The sequence below is a fragment of the Schistocerca piceifrons genome, chromosome 1 (genome assembly GCF_021461385.2).
Source record: "Schistocerca piceifrons isolate TAMUIC-IGC-003096 chromosome 1, iqSchPice1.1, whole genome shotgun sequence".
NCBI classification, from domain to species: Eukaryota; Metazoa; Arthropoda; class Insecta; order Orthoptera; family Acrididae; genus Schistocerca; species Schistocerca piceifrons.
Genome location: NC_060138.1, coordinates 875,861,818 through 875,889,269, shown reverse-complemented (window position 1 = coordinate 875,889,269; position 27,452 = coordinate 875,861,818). Strand labels below are relative to the sequence as shown.

The following is a 27,452-nucleotide window of genomic DNA, read 5'->3' as shown; positions in this document are numbered from 1 at the left end:
CACACACACACACACACACACACACACACACACACACATGCACCCTCACACACACACAACTGCCATCTCAGGCCAGAATGCAACATCATGTGGGATGCAAGCAGCAATCTGGAGGGGCCAGGAAGGGGAAGGAGAATTATACCAATCTCAATCTATACTGCCAATACTGTCCCCACACCCAACTGTTTCAACCAACTCTGTCCTATCATCTCCTTCCCATTCTCAACTCCCATCCTGTTTATTTGCAGCTCTCTGCCAACACATCCACCTGTTTTTCCCTGCTCCTCTCCTTTTTTGTCCCCATCTCCCTGCCCCACAACCTCCTGACACTGCACCAGCTGGCAGTCTAGCCCCTGTCAATCCACTAGACAGTGTTCATCTCTCTCCCCACACATACACTACATCCCTTCCCATTCCCCTTCTCCAGCCACTCCAGATTGGTGCTTGCATCCCACGTGATGTTGCATTCCGGCCCGAGATGCTGGAGATAACGGTCATGTGTGCATGAGCTGTGCTTGCTTGTGTGTGTGTGTGTGTGTGTGTGTGTGTGTGTGTGTGTGTGTGTGCGTGTGTCCCTCTTTTACTGATGAAGGCTGTGGCCGAAAGCTATGTGAGTGTCTTTTAACTGTGCCTGTCTGCAAATTGATGAGTCTTCTTTACGGTAAGTAGTAATCTTGTCTTTTCCAACATTGTTGATGTTCCTCACTGGAGTTTCCTCTGTCTGATTTTATTTATTATAAAAATGTAGCTCCCTGGTCAGCAATAAACTCAAATCTGAATAAAAATATTACTTTTTGTCATGAGAGAATGATCTGATAAAAAAATCTGAGACTAAACTCAGAGAGAGAAACATGAGAGGAAGAATACAAAGGGGAAAAAATGTTTGTATGAAATCTGATAAAAATGTTGCAAGATGAAATTATCTGCATACCACATTTGTTAATTGAACAGAAACATGAACATATTAACATAATAAAATATCTGTTGATGAATTTCATCTTGCTGATTGTGAAAGCAAAGCAAAAGATCGCATTTCCTTAGGAATCACCTAAGATGTTTTTAAGTTATAAAATACAAAAACAATGTCAGAATGATGACAGATGTATGTGATGTTCAGTACAATGCCCTATGCAATTTAGATTTCATTATTCTTCCATTACATCATAATGAAGGATATTAAAAATACATATTGTATGAGAAAAGTATTCAACATCAAAGATTTACAGCAACATACGATTATTTTCATCAATGAACTAGCACACCTAAAAATTTGGAAAAATAACCTGTCAACTGCCAAAAAGGAATTATTCATCCAGAGACATCATCAACACAAAACAACTCAGATTAACATCAATTTTCATGAGAAAAAATGACAGTAGCCTAAGATATATGGGAGAAACGGGCAGGTTAAAGTGAATGAACAGTCATTAAGAGTCTCAGATTCTCATGAATAACTCTCCAGTTCCAATAATACACAATTAATTTTGTTAGCTGTTCAAACACATTGTCCACTTTCCCTGGTATTCTCAGCATACTAATTGGTAAGTGAATGCTCTCATTTGCCTTATCCTCATATTTAACATTCATATATAGATTTTGGACTAGAGAGTATGTAGATAATGATCATCTTCCATCATATAATTTCTGCACAATTATTGGAATCAATTTTGGAAAAAAGAGCCATAATTTGTACAAATCTAATTGCAGGTTCACATTGGTCTTTGTGTATAGGTTTACATGCAAAGACATACATTAACACTTACATAAAATTTCTACATGTTTACTATTATGTGCTAGGAGGAACTACATCATTTGGCAATACTAAAAGTGATTCTTTATTAGCAAACAAAGCTCAGTTTTTGGAAAAGATTTCAAGTAAGGCACTATACTATTTGTTCTCAGTTAAGAAACATCTTGAAACTTACAAGTAGCCCAATCTTCCATGGCTGTTGGAAAAGAAAATATATTGTATAAGTAAATAAACACTGAGGCTGCTGTTAATTCTAAAATTATTATTTTTAAAAATGTTATGTCAGCACAGGTCAGATGAAAGGGCAATGGCATTTGTAAACCAATGAAAGAATAGTATCAAGATAAAAATACACAACTCTATCAAAAAGTTTTAAATTAATTGTTAATATGCATAAAATTAAATAACACAAAAAATGTTAACAATATTTTGGGCCAATTGCTTTGTCATCTTCAGTGTTTTAAATAGCCAGTTACTTCGTTTAATTGAATCTGTACATTGTTTAAGTAGTGATATTATTTACTTTCATGCCACTTTACTGTAAATGAAACACAATGATGATTTTTCTATCTTGTGTTTCTCTCAAAATTGTGCAATACTGACAAACAGATCAAAACTGAAAGTAATCCGAGAAGGAATTGATTACAATATCAGCATATAATCTTCACTTATTTAAGAAAGCAATTAAGAAAAAAATTACAGTTACAGTGAATAAAGTAAACAATATAACTTATGAGTCCAGAAACAAACTTTACATAGGACACGACACATTTTTCAGCTCCAAATCATACTAATGAATCAAACATATTAACTTCCCATCGTGTTATTCACTGCTTCCTGTGCACTGTAGCTTTCTCGATTCAGCATCCTTAACAAAATATCTATAAATTCAATTCTACTTTGAGTCCAAATATGAAATGCAGCTCATTATCAAGTTTAAATCATGTTTTCCTACAGTCATGTTTAAATCAACATTAATAAAATATAAAAATGAAGATAAGAATACAAAATAGGATGCACCAGACTCTTATGAATAGAACAAAATGGCTCAAAGAATCCTTGCAGGAGCAAAACAAACAATATTTCTAGCTAAAAATAAAAGGTACCTATGGTTATGAATATGAACGTGATCATTATCTAAGAAACCATTCAGAACGTAGAAAAAAGTGAACTCCACTTGAGAGAACTTCAAAGGAGAAGAACAGGAAATGGAACAAAACAGAATAACATCAGAGACTTCAATCAAACCCTCAAGTCAAAGCTCCAAGGCTGTTCAGCACCAAACTTGTGCTTTAAGCATGATATCAGGAAATTAATCTGAACAACAAACATAATTGTGACCATGCAGCCAAATATTTCAAACCACTCACAAAGAAAAGGGATGGGACAATGGGCTCATCTAGTTGTGCAGGATACTTCCCAGTCAGCATTTGGTAAACTAGTCTCCATACCAGATAAAGACAAACAAAAAAATGCCTAAAAGATAACACAACATCTGGCAAAGACTAAATCATTGCAGAGATTCTTAGATAGGCTGGTGACAAAGTACTAGCACAGTCAAAAACTCTTTCAACAGATTTGGCACACAGAGAAGACTCCAGATGCTTGGAGCAATGCAGTTATTCACCTGTTACACAAGAAAGATGACAAAAGAAATGCCAACAGCTACAGAGGCATACCACTTTTTTTCAGTCACATACAAGATATTCTCCAAAGCATTACAGAATAGAATACAAAGTATTGAGAAAATTGATAATTTTGTTTCCCTCTCTGTTGCATGAATACACAATTTTCACTACAGTGGTTACCAGTTTTGTGCTGACACACCTATTCTTAAACCACACCTTGTTATTAACTTAGTTAGCCATAAAAATGGTCCCAAAAGGCATGAATAGCCTTTTACAGAATGTCAAACTGTGAGCAACAAGAACTCCCATTGATAAGATAGCTTTTCTTATGTGTCTACCATTATACCTGAACCTACATCGTTCAATGAGAGTACTTGTTGCTCACAGTTTGAAGTTTTAAACAGAAGCTATTCGTGCTTTTTGGCACCATGCTGTATGACTACTTATGGTTAATAACAAGGTGTGAAGTTTGAGAATGGATGTGTCAGCCTGAAACCGGTACACAGCAAAAATTGTGTATTGATGCAGCTGAGATGGACAAAAGAAAAGAAATTATTAAATTTCCTCAGTATCATACAATTGTGTACCAACCATTCTGAAGCAACATGCCTTGAATAAGCATGAACAAAGAGAGAGTCACATAGATAGATCAGCAACTAGGAGAGGATCAAGCAGAATTCAGGAGAGGATGGTCACGTGCATAACACTTTTTCATTATTAATGCCTTAAACAAAACCAAAATGCCAGCAGGGAAAAAAGAGGTGATCACAAAATCTGTTGATTTTGAGAAGACTGCAGAGACTTGGACACACTCATAAGTAATGGAGGCATTTGGAATGGGCACAACAGTGCTTATATAATAATCATTAACAAACACACAAATCTGAACTATTTGCAAACAAAATAAGAATAAGACTAGGAGATGCCATCTGACTAATTCTGTTTAATTGTATCCAGGAGAAGGTAATCCAAGAATCGGAGATAGAAATGAGCCAACAAAGTATCCATGATGGAAAGATATTAGGCGGTCAACAGATTGATCTTAACTTAAATGTCTTGTTTTTGCAAATGATCTAGTATTTTTCACACAAAACTTCGACACTACAATAAAAAAATAAAATAAAATAAAAAATAAATAAAAAAAAGAAAAAAAGAAAGAAAAAGTTACAGTCTCAAAGAAACAGCACAGAACACAAGATCACAACTTTCACTCAAAACTTCAGAGGGTACATCAATGTAAGTGCAAAATATGACAATATTATGAAAAGGATAGTTGCTACTCACCATATAGAGGAGATGCTGAGTAGAGATAGGCAAAGGCATGGATTCTGTATGGTGGTAATATAGTTGGTCTGCAAGGCAGGGTTTGTCAGCTATGAAGGAATGCGGGGTGGGGGTTTGGAAGCTGTTGTAGAGGTGGAGGATAGTGGTAGCCCAAGGTGGAAGTAGGAAGTGAATTAATATGGTGGAGATTTTTTTCTGGAGGGCAAGTGTTTCAGTATGTGACGTGGGATCCAGAAATTTGGGATTGCACAGCAGGAGAATTTTATGGATGGAGAGAAGGTATTGGAAGGAGGTCTGGGCCTGCTGACATGGCTTTGCAGGACCATGTTGGTGAGGGTTAAGGGCTGGTGGAATATAAACAGATGGAATCACTGCGGAAGAAGGGGTTGCAGCCAGGACTAACCTTACAAGCTAATCTTACACCCGCAGAGACAGCCACAATCCACCACCTAAAAAGTGATCCCAACCTTATAATCCTACTAGCTGACAAAGGCTCCACCACTGTTGTTTTGAACCGCAAGGATTATCTGGCAGAATGACTCCGCCAGTTGTCAGATTCATCCACCTACAAATTACAGTGACCCCATTCCAGAAATCCAGCAGGATCTCCAGCCTCCCCTCAAATCCTTAGGCCCATACCAGAACCTCCCCTCTGACTCCATCTCTCTCCTCACCCCCGTCACTCCTCGCACTCATATTTCTACATGCTTCCGAAAGTGCAAAAAAGCCAACCACCCAAGATGCTCCATTTTGGCCAGTTACTGTGCCCTCACTGAAAGAATCTCCGCTTTTGTTGACCAACACTTTCAGACTATTACTTCAGCCTATTACCCACAACTTGCCCTTCTATATAAAAGATACGAACTATATCTTCCACCAACTCTCCAGAGTTCATGTTCCTTTACCACATGGTGCCCTGCTTGTCACTAATGATGCCACCTCCCTTTCCACTAACATCCCTAATGTCCATGGCCTTCCATATTGAACACTACCTTTCCCAATGCCCAATGGATTCCAAACCTACAACCTCCTTCCTAGTTGCCATGACCAACCATATCCTCACCAAAAATTACTTCTGCCCTGAAAGTGTCACCTGCAAGCAAATCTGGAGTATGATTATAGGCACTCACATGGCACCATCCTATGCCAACCTATTTTTGGGCCATCTAGAGAAAAACTTTCTAACCATCCAGAATCCCAAACCCTTCACCTGGTTCAGATTCACTGACATCTTCGTGATCTGGATCGAGGGTGACGACACCCTATCCACATTCCCCAAATCTCAGCACCTTCTTCCCCGTTCACTTTAACTATCCTCCTCAACCCAACAAGCCACCTTCCTCGATGTTGACCTCCATCTCTGTCTATATCAAACCTACCAACCACAAGCAATACCTCAACTTTGACAGCTACCATCCATTCCATACCATAAAGTCCCTTCCATACAGTCTAGCCACCCTTGGCTGTCATATCTGTAGTGACAAGCAGTCCTCGAAATATACCACAAGTCTCACTGAGGCCTTCACAGACCATAATTACGTTTCCAAAATTGTGCCTTATCTCTCCAGTCACCACATCACCTTCCAAAATCCTGCTGCCTGGCCACAATGGAGGATTGCCCTCATAACTCAGTACTACCCAGAACTGAAGCAACTGAATCTTACTGTCCAGTTTCGACTACCTATCATCCTGCCCTGAAATGAGGAATGTCCTACCCATTACTCTTCCCACCCCTCCCGCAGTGGTATTCTGCCACTCTCCACATCTACACAATATCCTTGTCCATCCTACACAGCCCCTGTTCCCACTCTTTTCTGTCATGGTTTATATCCCTGTAATAGACCTAGATGCCAGATCTGTCGTATACATCCTCCAACCACCATGTGGTGCAGTCCGGTCACAAGCATCACCTACCCCATCAAGGGCAGGGCTACCTGTGAAACCAGTCATGTGATCTACGAGCTAAGCTGCAACCGCTGTGCACCGTTCTAAGTGGGCATGACAATTAACAAGCTGTGGCAGCCAGTGCCATATGTATCCTTCCCACCAACATCAATTTTTCAGAATTGCACAGGTGGAAACTCTCCCTACAATACATCCTGCTTTCTCGTAACCCTCCTGACCTCAACTTTCATTAGTCATTATCCTTCACCTATCTATCCCCTTTCCTGTTCCCAGTCAAGCACTACACAGCCCCCTACTCCACCAATGCACCAACAGTCTTCTTAATTCTCTCTATTTCCACTGCCCCCCCCCCCCCACCCCATTCCCTGTCTAACCTTCCCACTGCACCTAGCTGCCCTACCCTCTCCCCATCTCATTCCTGTATGCTCCCATGAGTAATAGTTTACAGTCCCCCACTTGTACTCTGCTATCCTTTCTCCTCCTCCTCCTCCTCATGCCACCATCCTCTGTACTCCCACCATCCAGTTTGCTTCTCCCATTGTGCGCTGCTGCTTGCAGTCTGGGCTTGGCAGCCAGAGACTAAGGTAATAAGTGAGTGAGTTGCATTTGCAACTACCCTTTCCATAACACTGACATTATTTTAAGCTGAATGTTCCATTGTTAGGTGCAAAACATGTGACATACACAGTGAAGACAATATATAGTGGCAAAAAGAAAACATAGAGGTTGACGCACCTACTGGAGAGTTTCACCACAACAAACCCACAGCCCTACCTTATCACACTACATTTACATACTACAGTATCTTCATTGTAACTATATTGGTCCATGCATGATATCAACATGTTCCAAAAAGCCACGAGCATATGGTACACATGGTAAGGGAATCGGTCATGTCCTTTTCAAGGGGACAATCCCAACATATGCCATAATCAAATTATAGAAACCTTGGGAAATCTGCATCGAAATGAAGGTTAAAACCCCCAGCCTCTTGAATGCATATCCAGTATCTTACAACTGTGCCATCTTGCTGCATGAAATGAAGGTTAAAACCCCCAGCCTCTTGAATGCATATCCAGTATCTTACAACTGTGCCATCTTGCTTGAAAGATGTTTTGGCACTCTACTGAACTGTAAAGACAGCACCAATCCTTAGTTTCATGAACTGCACAACTCTGGTTATGCAAATACAAATAGCTGACCTGATCGGAGTAGAGAGCTGGATCAGGTAAATTCAGTGTATAAATGATAAAAGCATGACAGCATGATCAATTCATTTCAGAACCATCTTGAGAAGTTTCCAGTTCCAGGCTGGGTCTTTTTGGAACATATGCCTCACCATCTAGTCCTGTTTTCCCGCATCTTCCTGTATTCACTCTGGGCCAGTCCTCACCTCTCTTTTCAACACACTCCTCCACACCTTTCAGCCATCTATCCCATGGTATTCCTCTTGGTTGTTTCCTTCACATCTCCATTTCATGTATGTTCTTGTGAATCTTCTTGTTTTCCATTCTCTTGAAGTTGTATACTATCTTAGCCTGGATGTCTCTATTCTGATCTTCAAGGAATCATCTAAGAATTGGACAGGGATTTTGAACAGCTACCTATTCCTGAGTTAACTTCCTGTGCCTGGGTAGTGTTCTCTCTCTTTGGATAACATGGTATGCCAAGAGATTGAAGAAATACAGAACTTCTCAAAACATAAAGTATGTCACACACTTTGGGATGAAACATTTCCCCAGGCTTCCAAGATCACCATGTAAAAAATGTACTTTGTACCTGATGGAAACATGTGAACATGTTGGCTTCCACTGCTTGTGTCAATCTCATCACAAGCAGATTGGAGGCAACAACAATTATTTCACTAGTTACCGAGTCATATCAAAGCAACAGAAGTGAAGTTCCTCTGTTATTGTCTAAAAAAGAAATTGGTAAATAAAAAAAGAAGATGTCTGTTAACAGTTGGACAAGGAAAAATATCTGCGGGAAAGCCTTGAAGTAAGCCAAGTACAGTCACATGAAGAGAACAGCCATCACAGGACTCCTTCAATATACTTTGATTGAAATTCTGTTGAGAAATTGCCAAAAGGAAGACCTTATGATGGTTGTAGAAGCAGATCTTCAAGAGTCTAAAAGGTATAGATGCCAGCTGGCAACAAACAGCTTGCTAGGCTGTAGAAATTATGGTGATGATAGCAAGATGATAATGTGAGAACTATTGGTAATGGATCTTGCAATATCTTTAACTTCTACACAATCAGTTCTTCAGAGTAATTCAAGCATCAGTATTGTAGATGCTTTGTGTTGTCCAACATTGTGAAGCAATTATAACAGGATGTATAAGCAGACAAGGAGAAAAAAATCCAGGTTTTTTCCCCAGATCTCCCAATTAAAAATACACTTTCTCCTGGGTGAAAATACACTTTTTCCGTGTTAAGTGACAGTATATTTTCCAGCTGAACCGTAAAACTTATCAATCCTTTGAATGGTTAAGGTTTTATAAACTGGCGCAGAACTTCGCAGAGTTTTACAAAATGAACCCCAGAAAAAAATTAAAAAATGCGTTTTGGAAAGATCCAACATGGAAGTTGCATATTTTCATATTACAAAAGTATATAGTCGAATTCCACCAAACACTGAACGTTAGTTTCTGAAGTATCAAAATCAAGATTGGGATGTGCTTTTGAAAGCCAATTATAGCTCGTGTCACATGATTCTGCCAGCCGATGGTAGCAGATATTTGTCATGTTTGTATGGGGCTCCCAAAACCAGATTTTGTAAACCAATTTTCCAATACTGCTTCTGGGTGGTCATGTTAACATTTCAAAATCGATTCTGGAAATCCACTTCTGGTTGCCAGTTTTCAATTTCTGCAAACAATTTTTGCTCCCTTGGAAATGCAGTAGGTATCAAAACATGCTTGAGCTGTAAGGTTTCGTCCTGTTTTTAAAAAATTTTGGCTAATGCTGATGGTGTGGCTTTTTTAAAGCGGTTTCCAAAATTTGATTTTTGTCTTTTGGAAGATGTGTCACAAGTAAACATAGTGATTCAGAGCATAGGATGCATGATGTAGTCAGCCTATAGCAACATCACTGCCAAGTAGCAAGAGCACACAAATAGGAAAAGTAAATAGTTTAAATTAATGTACATAGTGTAGCTAGAAGGAAAGCTAAGCTTTCACATATAGTATCTGTCATTTTTGCTTGTGTTACACTTCGATACATCACACAAATGTGAGAGTAAAATTTTAAGCAATGCCATAAATGTCTGGTCTTCTGGGCTCAAAATTCTTCTAAGTGGCTGGCCCTCCCAGTGTTAAGCTTTAAATGAAAATCAAACACTTTGTGATTTAAGAAATTCAAAGCAGTTCGCATGTGTAACATAATTCACATTGTGTAAAATAAAATATACTTTGAAAGTAACACTTTCAAACCAACAATTGCAATATTTTCCCGTGACCTGTTACAATTCATTTCAGCAGTTGTCAGAGAGCACCAAAAAATGGTGTTACCATGCGTGTGCAGCTACAATGATGTAGGTAGCCCATATGTTCATACGTATAAAGCATTAAGAAATCTCACATTATGTCATAAATGAAACAGGACATCAGAGGGTACTCCAAGAGCATCAGAATTTCGTAAACCACACTAAAATGCATGATTCAGCTTAAAGAGCACATTTATATGTCCAAATTCACACAGAAGTAGGTCCCAAACTGATACTAAACTTTTCAGTGTGGTTTTCCAGATGAAAATCATCTTGGAGTATCAGTATGAGATAATAATCTCATGTTTAGTTCTTTATTATGGCATAATGCCATATGTCCCAGATGATAAAAAAGGGCACTTGAAATCGCACAAACTGTTGACACTAGCCAATACTGTTTCAAATAAATTGGCTGCCTCTATGGAAAAGATTAATTAAAGCCAATTTTGTTAGCAAATCAACAAAAATAACTTCACTGTTCTGCAAGGCAATTAATGCCCAACTGCCAAAAACCTGGAAATAAAATGAAATCAGAAAACTGAAACTAACAACATATTTCAGCCTTCTGTAATTATATGAATGTATTTTAATTCACTTTATAGCTCCCAGCCACAGAAATATATTTTGTTTTCATTTGATTTGAGAGCTGTAAACGAAGTGGAAACAGCAAAACCACCACGGTTCACGGGGAGATTACTCCTCACTCTATTACAACTCAGACTGCTTTGCGATGTGCAAATCTGGCAGCTTGGACATGCCAGAAAAATTTTTTTTGTTAGCATCTGGCTGCTTGTTGCTATTGCTCATACAGCTAAGAACCGCACTTCAAGCAGCCAGATGCGGGAGAAAGTGCTGCTCATATGCGACAGTACTGCGCATATGCATAAGCCCACTGGTAACTGCTTAAATGAACCTAATGTAAACAGTTGTGACGTCACGCTCATCAGAAGCAGTTTGTTGTTATGAAGTATTATATAGTCTTCGTCCTAAAGCTTTTACACATTTTGCTGTTAACAGACATTTGTGTGTGTGCTGTGTTTTGTTGTTATAAATAGTGCATTTCCTCTGCAACTTAAGTTTTATTCCCTCCCCCCCCCCCCCTCCCCCATTTAAGTTTTATTGCTGCAGCATTATTTACAGTAGTGGGCTAAAGTAAAATTCTTTGTCAGAGTAGCAGTTCTGACCAGTCAAAACCACAAAAATTTAACTGAAAACGAAAACAATGAAAATTCCCGGGATTATAAAAGATTCCCAGGTTTTTCCCAGTTTTCTCCCGAATGAAAAAATTCCAGGGTTTTTCCCAGATTTCTCAGTTGTCCTGGGGTGTATACACCCTGTATAATGATTGGCGGGGAAGATCAGGTTGCCTGACCCCACCTCTCACAATTATTTATCCTTTAATGTTTGTGATTTCTGGGGGCTTACTTATTTATGAATTATAGTAATTGTGAGAAAATCCTATCTATGCATAAAGAGGAGCACTTTCTGCTAAGGGCAAGTTCCATCCTGGTGCTTTTCTGTATGTGTGCAACAAACATGCTTACGATGCACACTGTCAGTTCTTGTCGGTGACCTCATTCTACCTAAATAATTCTCAATTCCATATTCTACATAATACAGTTTGGCAGATATTCTAGTTAATTCAGACATTTACACAATTGTGGATCAAATAAAGCTTCACAAAACTACAAAAAGAAGCAGTGTTGAATGTCAAATCCGGCCAGCAGGAGATAGCATTAAAAAAAAATTCAGTTGTTGACATTAATCTCTACAATGTCTGCCACCGCAGTGCAGCGGTAGCGTTACCGCCTACCACGCAAGGGGGCCCAGGTTCGAGTCCCGGCAGGGGACTGGGTGTTTGTCCTTCATCATCCCTGAGATGCAAGTCGCCGAAGTGGTGTCAACTAAAAAGACTTGCACTAGGCGGCCAAACTCCATACGGTCATTTCATTTCATCTCTACAAAGCAGATTGACAGTGAGGAGCAGAGCAGGAATGCCATATTTATGCTGCAGTTATCAGACATCTAACATTCTCAATAACACAGATAAAACCAGTTACCTTACCAATTCGATCATCACACAGGAAAACGGATATTTAGAGAATAGATGAAAACACACTAGTATATTTTATTGAGGATGCTCTAAGTATATTATACACTACTCTGTTGTCCTAATCATTTAATCTCACCTTCATCAACATGCAAGCTGTTGAAGTGGCATGCAATAGAAAGAACTGCACCAGGTGGCCGAACAACCCAGTTGGGGTCTCCCAGCCAATAAAGCAATTCCCATTATTTCATTTCACCACTGTAAAATCAGGAAAAGTGTGTTTGACAACTACTACACTGGAAGCCGTCAAATGACGAGGCAAATCTATGCACATCAGGCAACTGCACATGGATATAGCCAACCCTGGACCAATGCACCACCTTCATTCTACATCACCACTCAGAACTTCCATCCACATAACCAGTCGCAAAATAGGGAAAAGCAAATGAGGCAACCACCTATGGAGATGAAGCCCCCCCCCCTCCCCCCCACACTGAAAGCAAATATCATCCATGGACAGCAGTTGCCAAGATGTAGACTATAACACTGACAACATAATTTATGACTGTCCCGGGAAAGCGCTAGATGACTATGGGGCACAATTTTTTGTGATATCGGATGCTTGTCAGTGCTAGCTGCAGAAAATTAAGTTTTGAGATTCAAAGGACGTTGTGCTGAAGGTTGGAAATGAAAAATGCATCCATCCAACAGGAATTCGTGTGGCAAGAATAACCAATGATACTGCATAATGTATATCACAGTCTTTTGTTTTCTTATTTCACCAGACTGCAGCCATAATGTTAGCCACAGACGGAATCTTTTGCACAGGCATGAAAATCAGTTATGGATCATGATAGATAGGAGCTCCAGATTGACAAAACTATTCCAACAAGATCACTGGGTGATTGTTTATTTCTGAAGACACCCTTGTTCCAACATCATCAAGATGCGTTCTAGTCAACAGTGATGACACCCACTTTAACACTGAAGATATAGTCAAGTGCAAAAAAATACTAAGCCTCAAAATAGAAATCCATATGGCAGCAATGATCATAACTATCACCAATAGACAAGAAGAGTGCTGCGTCATTAATTGCCATGAACAGCCACAGCCCACTGATAGAGATATGTGTTTAGGGGCAGTGAACTGGCTTAGAAAGATCAGGTCAGTTCCACTGATGGAGAATAAAGCTACTAACGTCCAGGATAAGTACCATGAATATCATAACACTAAACTAAGACCTGTAAGTTCAAATTATGGGTTTTGAAGCCTTTGCAGTAGATTGTATTATTTCTCACACATCTCCAGTGATACTGAAGATAACGATTCCGTCTTGGTAAAGAAAAAGTGAAGAGAGGTTGTCTGTATCCTTTACATGAAGCCTTATCATAGATCAGAGGCACAGACTGGTATATGGGATTGGAAAATTCTGGAACTTAACTGTATTTTGGATTCTATGTGACAATATTACTTTCATACCCAAATTTATACCTGAGACACCATCACATAATCATGAAACCAGAACAACATAATTTCTTATTATTCATCTGAATTGGAACCTATAAAGCTCTCTTACTGACCAGTGATACTGGTATGTAATTCAGAAATATGAAAGATGATTTCAGAGATGCAATCAGTTTCAATGTATAATGAAGAATAATAATAACACAAGTTATGTGGAGCACTTTTCTAAAAACTGAACTGATCTTGATGAACTCACCAGTCTTTACATGCTATGAAGAAAAATGTAGAAATATTTGTTACCAACTAACCTTTGCGTCGGCACTGTATGTAATATCCCAAAATTGGTCCTTTGCCAGACTGTCCATTTGTCCAGTGCATGTCAACACTATATGCTGTTTTGCTCATAACTAGATCTTTTGGTTTAGATGGAGACCCTTCCTGTGGTCCCGTAGTGATGTTGGCTATAGTGGCGGGCCCATAATCTATGGTCTGTGCTCGTACTGAGAATATATAGGTTACTTCCTCTTCCAATGTCTGGATTTGAAGTGATGTTCCAGAAACTTTCTGCTTGACTTGTTTACTAAAAGCTGCACAAAAAAATAATTTTTCATTCAAATAAATTGTAGTAACTTTATAAAAATGAGAAACGAAATGATATTCAACAAACTTTTGTGCCACCAATCAAATTACGCAACTAGCAAGTAATAAATAATTACAGTAGAGTCCCATTAATCCTAACTAACTGGGACCGGACTTTGTTCGGATTACCGATTTGTTCGGATTCGCTGGAATGACGGTAACGAGTTTCTAGAATGAAGTACACCAAGCAGACAAGTAGGTACACCACGGTAACAAATGGGAACAAGTGTGGGAACAATGGCTCACTCTCACTTCCTGCCCTGCCTGCTGATTTGATGTTTATGAGACAATGGCGCAACTATGAGTCATGTAACAGACTGTCTTCATTATGCCAAAAAACAATTACTGAGTTTTTGTCATCTAAAAAGTAGGGATAAAATTTCCGCTGTATTTTAGTAAGTTTGACAGCTTTTCTTTCATTGTTATGCATTGTTTAAACAATGTTTTCTTGCCAATTTTTCTAATACATGTTTACTGTACTATGTAAATTAAAATAGTGTGCATGTACAGCAGTTTACCGCACAGTTTTCCATACTTAAACTAACATTTTTCATGTTTGGATTAACAAAACGCTCGGAATGCCGGGGTTCAGATTAGCGGGACTCTGCTGTACTATCAATGGCATGAATTAATATAAACATCTTCTTTTGTTATTTCTTTTTCAGCCCTGTAGGTACTCTTGTTGTAATCATCATCATTATGTACTCAACTATAAAAAGACAAAGAAATTGTTAAACATTGTTACCAAAAATCTTGAAAAGTTCTTGATGATTTATTTCACATTTTTACACAACACCCTAATAAACAGTTAGACGGACATGGGCTACATATTTTTTCAAGGAACAATGAACAGGTTTTCTGTTAAAATTGACTGTGAAAAAGAAAATACTGTGCTGTGAAAAATGTGTGGTTTTGTTTTCTTTCTCACAGTCAGGTTTAACTACACTAAGGCATTTCAACTATTAGACACATTGTTTCTCCTGCATATGTTCTTTTGCCTTAAATATTACAAAAAATTGTATACATAGCAATGTACTGTTTTGTTTTCTTTCTTGCAGTCGGTTTTAAGGGAATACAGGAAAGTTGTACTTAAGGCTTATCGGCTTTGATTAGAACACTGCAAATGAATCTGAATCATCTGAAACTTTGTAATCCTTTGTGTTCACACATTAAAACTATGTTAAATACTCTCACTGAAGCTACTATCCTCATAGATCCAGCAGCTGCAAACACAAATGAACCCAACTGGTTTTCCGATTCAATTTAAGTGACTTCAATTCCCAATCAAGGTTTCATTTGCAATAACATTTTAACAAGGCTCAAGGACAGAGTGAGGGGGTGATGAGATGTACAGAGAAGGGGAGGGACGAAATGGACATAGAGAGGGGGAAGCAGGAGATGGACAGAGAGTTGGGGAGAATGAATGGGCAGAGTGTGTGTGTGTGTGTGTGTGTGTGTGTGTGTGAGAGAGAGAGAGAGAGAGAGAGAGAGAGAGAGAGAGAGAGAGACAGACAGAGGGAGAGGGGGGGAGAGGGGGGAGGATATGACAGACAGAGAGGGGGGACAGGAGGAGGAGGAGATGGACAGAGATAGGGGGGAGAAAGAGATTACAACGTATTTCCACACATATTTAGCAACTGAGAAGCACTGCCAGGTTCGCAAGTTGTTAATCTTTAATAATGGCAGTATAGCTGTTAGGAGTACCCTAAAAGTGAGATTTCCATCATCTCACTACAAGTCTCACTACGCAGAATAATTGTGGCATCTGCTAACAGTCAAGTGAACTCTCTTCTAGCTTGATGGTTACCAGTTATCCATTCCTGTCACTGTAGCAGCTAAAAGTGAGAGCAGAAAGGAAAATGTAATTGGTAACCATAACCCAGATCTGATCCTGTTACCGTAACTCAATGTACTGACTTCATGTGTGCCTAGCACATAAACCTGTGTTATAAAATGTCACTGAACCTGTTACTATGTTCAAGCACCCCATATTCTTCTTAGTGGCACACAAGAAAAAGAATGACAATGAACTTTTCAAATTAATTAACATTACACCGAGAAAAAAAAAAGTAATGGATACGTGCTATATGAAAGGAACTTTGTCCTTCAGATTTTTTCTATTGAAGTTTGTTTATGAACTGATGAGACAAAAATGTGATGTCACTAAATCAATAAAATAAGGTACATATTGTTTACTCAACACCCAAGATTTTGCTCAATTTATTAAGACAAATAGCACAGCATTACACTCAACTGCACTTAACATTGCCAATTTCTTCAATTAAATTGTGTAAGAATATTTTGTGTCAGTGTAAATCTGATTTACTATCAATTTCAAGACACTACACTGCAACTGTGTACAACATCTGCACAGTATGGCAATCACATACTTGCAAACACAGAGTGGCATTTTCCAATTTTGAGTGCATATTACAAACATGTAGGAGACAGGCAAAATACCCTCAGATTTCAAGAAAAATATAATAATTCCAATTCCAAAGAAAGAAGGTGCTGACAGGTGTGAAAATAACCGAACTATCAGTTCAATATGTCACAGTTGCAAAATACTAACACGATTTATTCATGGAAGAATGGAAAAACTGATATAAGCCAACCTCAAGGAAGATCAGTGTGGATTCCGGAGAGACGTAGGAACACGCAAGGCAATATTTACCCAATGACTTCTCACTGAAGATAGGTTACGGAAAGGCAAACCTACATTTACAGCATTTGTAGACTTAGAGAAGCTTTTGACAATGTCAAATGGAACACTGACTTTCAAATTATAAAGGTGGCAGGGGTAAAATACAGGCAGCAAAGGCTATTTGCAATTTGTACAGAAACCAGGTAGCAGTTATAAGAATCAAGAGGCACAAAAGGGAAGCAGTGGTTGAGAAGGGAGTGAGGCAGGATTGCAAACTATCCCCGATGTTATTCAATCTCTATACTGAGCAAGGAGAAACGAAACAAAAGAAAAATTTGGAGTAGGAATTAAAGCTAAGGGAGATGAAATGAAAACGTTGAGGTTTGCTGAGATCATTGTATTTCTGTCATAGATAGCAAAGGACTTTGAAGAGCAGTTGAACGGAATGGACAGTGTCTTGAAAGGAGGATATAAGATGAACATCAAACAAGCAAAACAAGGATACTTAATGATATCTGTTATTTCCCGGATGTTGATGTTCGTGTATAGGTTAGTAATGTTGAAAAATACAAATGTTGCATCTGGAGTTTATGTCTTTTATTTTTTTAGCTAATGTTCTATAATTCCTTATTGTATATCTTTTGTTGTACGTGTATATTCTGTGGTTTGGGCTACAAATTTGTTTGTGGTGTTTCTCTTGACTTGTGTGATACCACTGCTATCAAAGAAATCATTAACTTTTTGTACGTAGTTATTTTTGTTTATGATAACTAGTCTATTGCCTTTATCTGATTTAATTGTTAAGGCATTGTTATTCGCTAATTTTTCATTAATCTGGCTTGGTGTTTTGGTATCTGAATAGGTATTATAGCTTTTCCTGATTTTGAGCTCTCTTTCTGTTGCATTTGCTATTTTGATAGTAATTTCATTCTGCTGTTTTATGGGTAAGTTTGCTAAGTCGACTGCTACTTTTGCAGATGCTGTTAGTTGGTTTTGTACACTATTGTGGAATCAAGGTTCGATAGTGTACTTTAATCCTTTAATCCAATAATTTTTGCTCTTGGTCATTGAAAATAATTTCAGTCATGTTGATGGTTTTTTATGAAAATTGAAAGGAGAAATTATGTTGTTAGTTTTAGCAGTGGGATATTGTTTTTCTAAGAGGTGTTTGATTTTACTTTTGTGTATGGATCTGATCTGGGTGCTTATGTTACGCACATAGATATTTATGAAATTTGACATGATATCAAAAATTAATGGAGTAGTAATGTTACTTAATTTTAGGTGAGTCACATACATATCCTGATTTAGGAGTTCCTTATAAGGCAGTTTACTGTTAATTTCTCGTTGGATCCAAAATTTTACTCCATATTGTATGATGTGAGGAACCACCGTTGGTTCTGCTGAAATCTTGATGTTGATTTGGACTGTGATTAGCTTCTTCATTAAACAAACCTTATTGAGAATTTCACACTTGCGATGACTTTTACCATTTTTATTCTTATCTTTACGTACTTCAGCAAGTTCCCCATAGGGGTGTATGACATTGAAGGCCACAACTTTTGTCCTTTGGGGCCTGCAGAGCAATATATGTCTTTTAATGACACGATTATTATGAATAGTAGCCAGCTACACTGCCATGTAAATTGTTTATATTTTATATAATTCATAATGAGCCAATTTCAGCAAATTGCCATCGTCTGGTGCTCTATAAATACATAAGTAAATGGTCTTAATAATGCATCTTTAGGTGTTTTTGCCTTACATGTAACACTGTTGCTGTCATGTCCACATTAGTGTACAAAAACAACTAATAGCAACTGCAAAAGTAGCTGAAGACTTAGCAAAATTACACATAAAACAGCAGAATGAAATTACTATCAAAAAAGAAAATGCAACAGAAAGAGAGCTCAAAATCAGGATAAGCTATAATACCTAGTCAGATAACAAAACACTATGCCAAATCCATGAAAAATTAATGAGTAACAACGCCTTAGCAATTAAATCAGATTAAGCCAATAAAAAAAGTTAACAATTTCTTTGGTAGCAATGATATCACACGACTCAATAGAACCCCCACAAACAAATTTTTAGCCCAAACCAGGAAAACCATAAAAGCATGTCATACAATACTTACAGAATATGAAAAAAGGACATGTATACCCATGAACCCCAGAATAGCAAAGCCCAGTGGACAGCCTAAGATACATAAACAATTTGTTCCCATAAGTTCTGTAGCAGACAATGTTAACAGTCCCACATATTACATAAGCATGAAATTAAACAACCTCCTTAATAAATTTTACATAAACAACAACAAATATACAATAAGAAATTCTAGAAGATTAGCTAAACAAATCAAAGACTTAAAAATAACCTCAAATGCAAGATTTATATCTTTCAACATTACTAACCTACATACGAACATCCCAATCCAGGAAACAACAGATATCATAGAATAAAACCTACTCAAATACAGAAAAACCTCAGTGCAAGGCACTACAGAAATTTTACAACTGATAAAACTTGTCTTACACCAAAATTACTTCAAGTCTGATAAAAAAAATATGTACACAAAAAGATGGTGTAACGATGGGATGTAGCACTGCTGACACCATAGCTAACATATTCCTTAGGAAGAAAAATTATTTGAAACAAAAAACACAACTGATCGAAAAATCATATATTATTACAGATACGTGGACGACACTTTAATGCTTATAGAATGTAACCTTACTGACGTGGACAAAATACATAAAGCACTCAATCAATTACACCCCAAAATGAAATTTACCACAGAACACGAAACTAACAAAACAATTAACTTTCTCGACCTAACTATTAACAACACTAACAACAAACATTGCTTCAAAATTTACAGAAAGCCTACCACAACAGACTGTATTATCAATGCACATTCATGTCATCCAAAAGCCCACAAACTCACATCCTTCCACACAATTTTGAAGAGATTAAAAAACTTACCACTAGAAGATGAATCAATTCAGAAGGAAATAAAAATCTTAGAATACATAGCCCAGCAAAACATTTATGACCCCAAAATTGGAGCACAATTATACCACAATAAAACGCAACCTGAAAGGCATGATATAAATAAAGAAATTATACCACAATAAAACGCAACCTGAAAGCCATGATATAAATAAAGAAATAACACTAAACATACACATAAAGAAAATGAAGAAAACAAAATAAGTAACCACAACTTATCTAGGAAGCATCTGGAACAAAATCAACACAAAATTCACAAAGCCAGCTTGATTTTTTCTTTTTTTCCCCATACACAACAACCCCGGGGATACTTGAATGTAGTCAAATAAAATCAGGTGCTGCTGAGGTAATTAGATTAGGAAATGAGACACTTAAAGTAGTAGATGAGTTTTGCTAATTGGGCGGTAAAATAATTGATGATGGTCAAAGTAGAAAGCATATAAAATGTAGACTGGCAATGGCAAGAAAAGTGTTTCTGAAGAAGAGAATTTTGTTAACACTGAGCATCTAAAGTGTCAGCCAGTCTTTTCTGACAGTATTTGTATGAAGTGTAGCCGTGTATGGAAGTGAAACATGTACAAGCTGAAGATGATTAGATGGGTAGAATCATGTAACTAATGAGGAGATACTGAATAGAATTGGGGAGAAGAGAAATCTGTGGTACAGCCTGACTAGAGAAGGGATTGGTTGAAGAGATCACCAATTTACTGTTGGAGGGAAGCATGGGGGATAAAAATCGTAGAAGGAGACCACGAGAAGCAGATTCAGAAGGATGTAGGTTACAGTAGTTACTCGGAGGTGAAGAACCTTGCACAGGATAGAGAAGCATGGAGAGTGGATCAATCCAGTCTTTGGACTTAAGACCATAACAACAACATTACAAACATTATATTACTTCAGGAAATGCACCTTGTGATAAGAGCTGGCTGTTGGTTTCTTCAATACACAATTAATCTGAAACTTTCTGACAAGTTAAAACCGTGTGCTGACAAGGACTTGAACCTGAATCCTTATCTTTTATGGGCAATATTCTTTACCTAATCAGCTATCAGACATGACTCGTGATCTGCCCTCACAGCTTTAGTTCTGTTAGTACCTTCACTTTTAATTTTCAGATCTCACAGAATCTCTAGTGCATATCTTGATGGGACAGTACTCCTTTTAGAAAGGATACAGAGATAAATGGCTTAGCCACAGTACAGCAGTCATTTCTAAAATGATTTTTTTTCCTGTGTTTGTGTCTGGTACTAATTTGTCAGGAAGTTTCACCACATCACATGCTCTGCTGCAGGGTGAAATTTCTTTTTCAGGACAACCACTACACTCTGGTTCAGCCATTTCTCTGCAATATCTTTTCTTCCAGGAATGTCTGTCCTACAAGACAAGCCCGAGCCTAGCATTTGGAAAATAGGGAATAAGGTATTGAAAGAATTACATTCTGGATTTGGGCTCTGGTCCAACAGACAACTGTATACATATTGCTGCAGAGTGTAAATTACATTCCAGGATATCCTCTTAGGTCAATGCCATCCTAATTTTCAACTGATACTTCATTTGAAATTATTTTCATTAAATATTTTGATAGTAAAATCCTCCCAGTAATCAAACACATACCAAAAATGAAGCACTGGATAGTTGCAAATGTACAATTATTTTACAAGTATATTTCAGATAATAATAACTTTATTTAAATTAGATGCTCTGCTAAGATAATATCTTCTAACAGACATAATTAGGTAATAAGCCAGTGGAAATGAAGGCCCATTTGGTGTGATATGCTTGACCAAAATTGGGTGTCTCCAAAAAATACCTCAGTGCTAGCGTATTTCAATAAAACATCAGAATTCTTATTTATGAGCACAATAATCAGTAAATATGAAGCACCAAACCAATAAGCCACCCAAACACATTTAAATAGGTATAAATCATATAAACAGCAGACAATTATAATTGTAAAACCTTTTTCATAATACTGAGAAAACTATAATTACAACATAACTATTCCAAAATTTCATTCAGTTAGGCAAAGTACATTAATCATTTGTAAAGGATCAACTGATCCCTGAAAATGGCCACACTGTTGAAACTTGCTACTTGTGACGAAATAATAAAGTAGCTTCCTCAAGAATAAAGCATCATAGAGGGAAGAAGAAACTGTTTCTTCTTTTGCAAGACTTCTGGTGGCTGTGAAACTCTGTACAAAGATCATTAGTCTTTGACCTTAAATAACAAGTATGTAAATTGCTGAATGATTTGTTATTTGAAAACTAACAACATGACGCTTGATATTATTCTTTATGTAAAGTAACAATATTACTGGTTTGGGACATGATCACAATGTTAAGCATTCTTTCAAAATGAACATTATAATTAATCATGCATGTGTAATTAATAATGCATGTAAAGTCAATTTTTTGTAAACACATTTTCTATTGTATGTTAATTTTACATTTGCTGTGATATAACTAAAATAAACAGTGGAGCAGATGGAAAGTTGACATACAATAGGAAGCAAGGAACTTGTGTTAACTGTAATTTGCTTGAGTCGGCACAGTTACGAATAGCTCGCTCACCACTTTGGGCTACGTTGTCGCCTGTACATTGACAAACAAGAATTAATAATTTATTGAAGTCATTGTTTTTTAAAGCCGATCACACTGGCAAGAGTGCAAATGACACATGTAAGTATTAAGTAACTTTTTGAAATGTTTCCAGGTATTCAGTCAAGTGCCAGTCATCTAAATGGTGTGACTTTTGGTAAGTTGAGTAGTTATCTTCAACAGTCCTGAAGACTGATTTGTCTTCTGCTGGCCTCTGTCTAATGTAACCCCCTCCCCCTCCCTCTCACGTTGAGCTTGGGATCGCGATACCTGTGACCTGTGGGTGGCTTTGCTGTCAACATGGAGAGAGAAGTTCATGTTTAGTGCTCACTCTCAGTGCTGACCCCACAACTCTAAGGATCTTGTAGATGCACAGGAGATGCCTCCAAGTGGAATGATCTCAACTCTTCAGTTGACATGGCATGAGTGGATCTTCCTACAGAATGCTTGTTGTTGTGCTTCAGCATGCTCAAGGATGGGCCCAAGTCTTACTTAAATGTAAACTCTGTCTTCATTTATCAGCTCACCATGTTTTCATATCTCAAACAGATTCTTTTAAAACACAATTCCATAATACGTTGGTCCATAATACGTTGGCTGTTTTAACAACTTGTTGCTGCCATGACTCATCCTTTGTTCATTGTGCTCTGCGAAATGACTTTTTTGTTCGTTTCATATCTTGAATCTTTCCTCTACTGTTTGGATAGTCTGACTTACATGTTCAAAGTACAATAACTGTCTGTGTAACACCAACTGAAAAGCTAAGATTACTCCACATAGTGGGCCTGCTCCGCACCTGCAACTTCCAAGCCCCTTGGTGGCAGTGTAGACATTGAAGATCATGACTCATGTACTGGCTCTTCCAACTCACCACAGGAGCAGCTCACATGCACTGTGGACTGGAGCTGCACAGTGGGAATGTGGGGATATGTGGAACAGTGCCCAGCAGAACACAAATCAGTCAGGACTGCCTGAAGATGACACCATTTCAGCTTGCTGAAATACTGCACCATTTGGACAATGCTGCTCAGCTGAATACCAAGAAGATTTCAAAATCATTACACACCAGGTGAGACTAAAATCACAAATTAAGTAATTACTGTGCAGGTGGACATTTCTGCACATGCAGCATCTACAAGATTTAGCCTGACATGTCTACAAAATGTACCAGTCTGGCCTTGGCAGCCAGAGACTGTGGTCTCATATATGTGTGTGTGTGTGTGTGTGTGTGTGTGTGTGTGTGAGTGTGTGTGTGTGTGTGTGTGTGTGTTGTCCGCTCTGATGAAGGCCTGTTTGGCTGAAAGCTTCATCTGACAGTCTTTTTGTTGTGTCTATCTGTGACTCAGCATCTTTGTTATATGGTAAGCAGCAGCTTTCCTTTTCAAATATTGTCATATGTACCAGTTGAGCCGTGGCGGCTCGGGTTTGATCTATCGAATGTACCGCGTATAATATTATTGCTGCATCACAGAGGAAAGAGAGAAGTGGCACCCCCTCGTAGGGGATGTCGGCGAGGCACCTGTGACAGTCGAATAGTTGGATTTTGGAGGGCGAGCAGAGACAGTGAGATAGGCAGTACTGCGCGGAGCATGAAGCTGTGTCTGCCGACGCCATGTGTGGTGGCAAGAGGAAAGTTTGCCACGTTACCTGATTGTGTTTGAGCGTTTGTGGCGGACTGGGTGGGTAGAGACGCCGATGCTGTCGGGAACATGCTGCTTCCTTGTTTATGATGGATTTACCGTTTGCTTCTAGTGACTACATTCTCGTCTCTATGGCTCTGTGACTGATGTGATGCCATTGCGAGCACAGTTGGTTTGGATATAAGTAGCATTTTGTTCTCAGTGTCCATCGTTCTGGCGATTACTGAGTGTGCTTGCCATTGTGGTGTATTTATTGAGCAGTGTGCTTTGAACACTTAACCTTACTATTAGGAGTCCATTGCGTAATGCCGCGTTTATCCTGTGAGGACTTGTGTTCTGCATTTAAAAACTTAGTTGTTGCCAGTCACTGAATTGCTAAAATGCATTCATACTTCTCTGCTTAAGTGTTATTGTTTTACGCTCCTCTGAATGGGAAATTGATAAAGGGCCTTACTATTACTGACCTTCTTGTGTGCCACTGACTTGGTTGTGTTTTTCAGCCATGTAATTTGTGCGTTTATTGTAATGAACCGATGTCTGTTTCTGATTAATGTTTACCTGTGACACTGAGTGTTAATCTTGTAACGAACACTGTTTTAGATATTTTAATTTGTGTGTTGCAGGAATATCCTATTTGTACTTCGCAAGTGGAGAGCGGAGGCGGTTTAATGGCCATGATGATGTGTTGGTAGATCCATTTCACGAGTCCAGGCCAGTCACCCGGAGATTTAGAAGTTGTATGTTGTGATAAGTTAATGCTCCTTATTTTAAGCATAGTGCCCTCATGAAAGAAGTTTATGTGGTTTTGCGCAGATTGCGCGGTATGTTTAGATGACTCTGAATTCAGTGTGTTAAGTTAGTACTCCTTATCTTAAGCGTAGTGTGCTCATGCACAGGAAGTTTATGTGGTTTTGCGCAGATTGTGCGGTATGTTTAGATGACTGTGAATTCACTGTGTTAAGTGGTGTCCTCTGGGGTGCTGGAAGTAGTGGATAGACAGCTGTTTTGGACATGCTGTATATGCAAATAATTTATGCCCTTACTACATTGGTGAGTTGCTTGCCCTTTGTGTCTCAGGTGGTGCTAATTTCATTAATTTCGCCACCGGTCTTCGCAGAGGATGCGCGAGGAACCGACCCAATGTGGCAAGCTGTTACGTAGTCGCGCCCGCCCACCGTAGTGGGCATTGTTTACTAGCCCGACGCCTTCCTGTACTTGGTGGTGGGAGCATGCTGACTGGTTACTTACGGCTTGAAGTCTGGGAAACCGCGCCTTTAGTGTACACGTGGAAGACTTATGTTTTGCTTCCAGTACCTCGGAGTGGCTCTATGTGGGTAATGAGAACGACTTATGTTGTTGGTGCCTCAGGCCGAAAGTGGTTCATTTGCTAAACAGAAGGTGTATATGCATTTATTTCCCATAATTCTGTAAACATGTTTAGGTGGTCGTGTTTTTTTTTTTAAGTCAATTGAATTGTTGTTCAGAGATTACTATGTATGGCCATTAACTTATGCAGATATTTAATAGCAAGGAAGTGTATGGAATTCTGGTTTCAAGTTGTGTTGATTATGTGGGGAAATTGCCTTGAACAGACATTTAATTAATTAGTAAACAACTGAATGCTATTTGTGAGTTGAAGTTTATTGTGTTCCTAAACATATTAATGATTATTTTTATGTAGTTCACTTATGCAGTTAGGCGATTTTCAAGGTCTATTGTGTTGTTTCCTTTTAAAAGTATTATTAATGTTATTAATAGAGAAGTGTGTTGTAAAAAAATAAACAGTGAATGAAGTGCCTCAAATCCCTTTGGTCCACACCATGTGTCATTCACCCTTGGGTGGTATTAACAAACCGTGAAAGCCCATTTCACCAGTATTGTGCACGATTACTGTAAGATGAATTTTCTAGATAGTAACAATTATTCCAAGATAGTAACAACTATTATTATAATGTCAATCCTTACAAAGTTTTCAGTTTAAATTTGTACAGCTTTGCATTCCTCCTGTCTGAGTGACTACAGCAGACATATGAATTGCCTTGACAGCAGTTCTTTTATTCTTGTTAGTAATAAGATTCTTATTTCTTGTTTCGAGTACGCTACCATATCTTTATTTTACAGCATTTAAGGTAAAGGTTCACCACTAGCAGCATGTTTATCTATTTTTATTATTTTGAACATGGTTTGCTTTCACAACAAATTCTCACTTTATGAACTACGAAGTGGCATAATTTTTAATTCTTCTGTTGCAAAATCATACATGATTCAATCTGCAGTATTTCTAGTAACATCAGTACTTACTTTCATTTTGCTCCGCTGTTTCATAGGTCACTATATAATCTATTATTTCACCATTTCTTTTCTTGGGAGGATCCCAGGACACTCTCAGGCTGCTCATCGTGATTTCAGAAAACCTGAGGTTAGTTGGTGGACCAGGTAAACCCTATATAGGAAGTAACAGTTGAAAACAGCATTAATGCCTATTATATACTCAATTATCTACAGATAGAATGCAAACTTGAACATGGATATTGTAGAGCTAAGCATTAAATAAAACCTATAGGAATGAAGAACATATTATATCAATGAAACATATTAATATTATTATGCAGCTATGATAAACTGCTCATGTATGCTGTATTAGCTACCAATTGCTATTAATGACACTACTTCCTAAACAGTCAAGCACATGTTTTTCTGAATGTATATTTAAATATGACAGTAAATAAAATTTTGACCCATGTGCATAATAGTTACTTTAAAAATATTAAGAGTTTTCTAATAAGCAGTTACACTATTCTGCCTTTATTTAATTACTTCTATGTGCTATACCTGGATCAGAATATAACATGGGAGGACAACAAGATCAAGAAAGATGCCGTAGTAAAAACCAATCAAATAATTAGTTAAGTCATGCCTTTTGTTCTGTTCTTCAATGTCATTATCACTCTGTTACCTCAATAGCTAGTTACAAGTCATTTGCTGGTAACAATTAGGACTTTTACTGTTGTGATTAAATTTGCATTGTTTCTCCATAAGCAAACTCAATAGCAGATGTTAACTAAGAATTCTGAACCTATTCAGCACAAAATCATACAGCTATTGCTGTCTAGCCATACTACCCACGTGGGTAACATCAATACTCTTAGTGCAAAACACTCATAATTTGAAACAATTTATAGCATATAAATTAATGTAAAATACGAAATATGTTCCATGCAGAAAAAGTTCTAAAAGTTTTATGTCCTTTATTAAAAGAAAATTATGTATACAGTATTATGTACTTTATTATTCTTGTTACATAACTAATTCTTTTTTACTAGGTCATTTGCTTCTTCAAGCACTTCAA

At 37.9% G+C, this 27,452-nt stretch overlaps 1 protein-coding gene across 1 annotated transcript in view; it reads right to left on the bottom strand.

The window, feature by feature from the left end:
* LOC124716352 (protein sidekick) overlaps positions 1–27,452 on the bottom strand; it is a 416,456-nt gene that overhangs the window by 12,004 nt on the left and 377,000 nt on the right. The window contains exons 31-32 of the mRNA XM_047243167.1: positions 26,405–26,546; positions 13,877–14,155 (exon numbers count right to left, since the gene is read on the bottom strand). Coding sequence (XP_047099123.1) covers positions 13,877–14,155; positions 26,405–26,546 — 421 coding nt within the window. The remainder of the gene's footprint in view (positions 1–13,876; positions 14,156–26,404; positions 26,547–27,452) is intronic.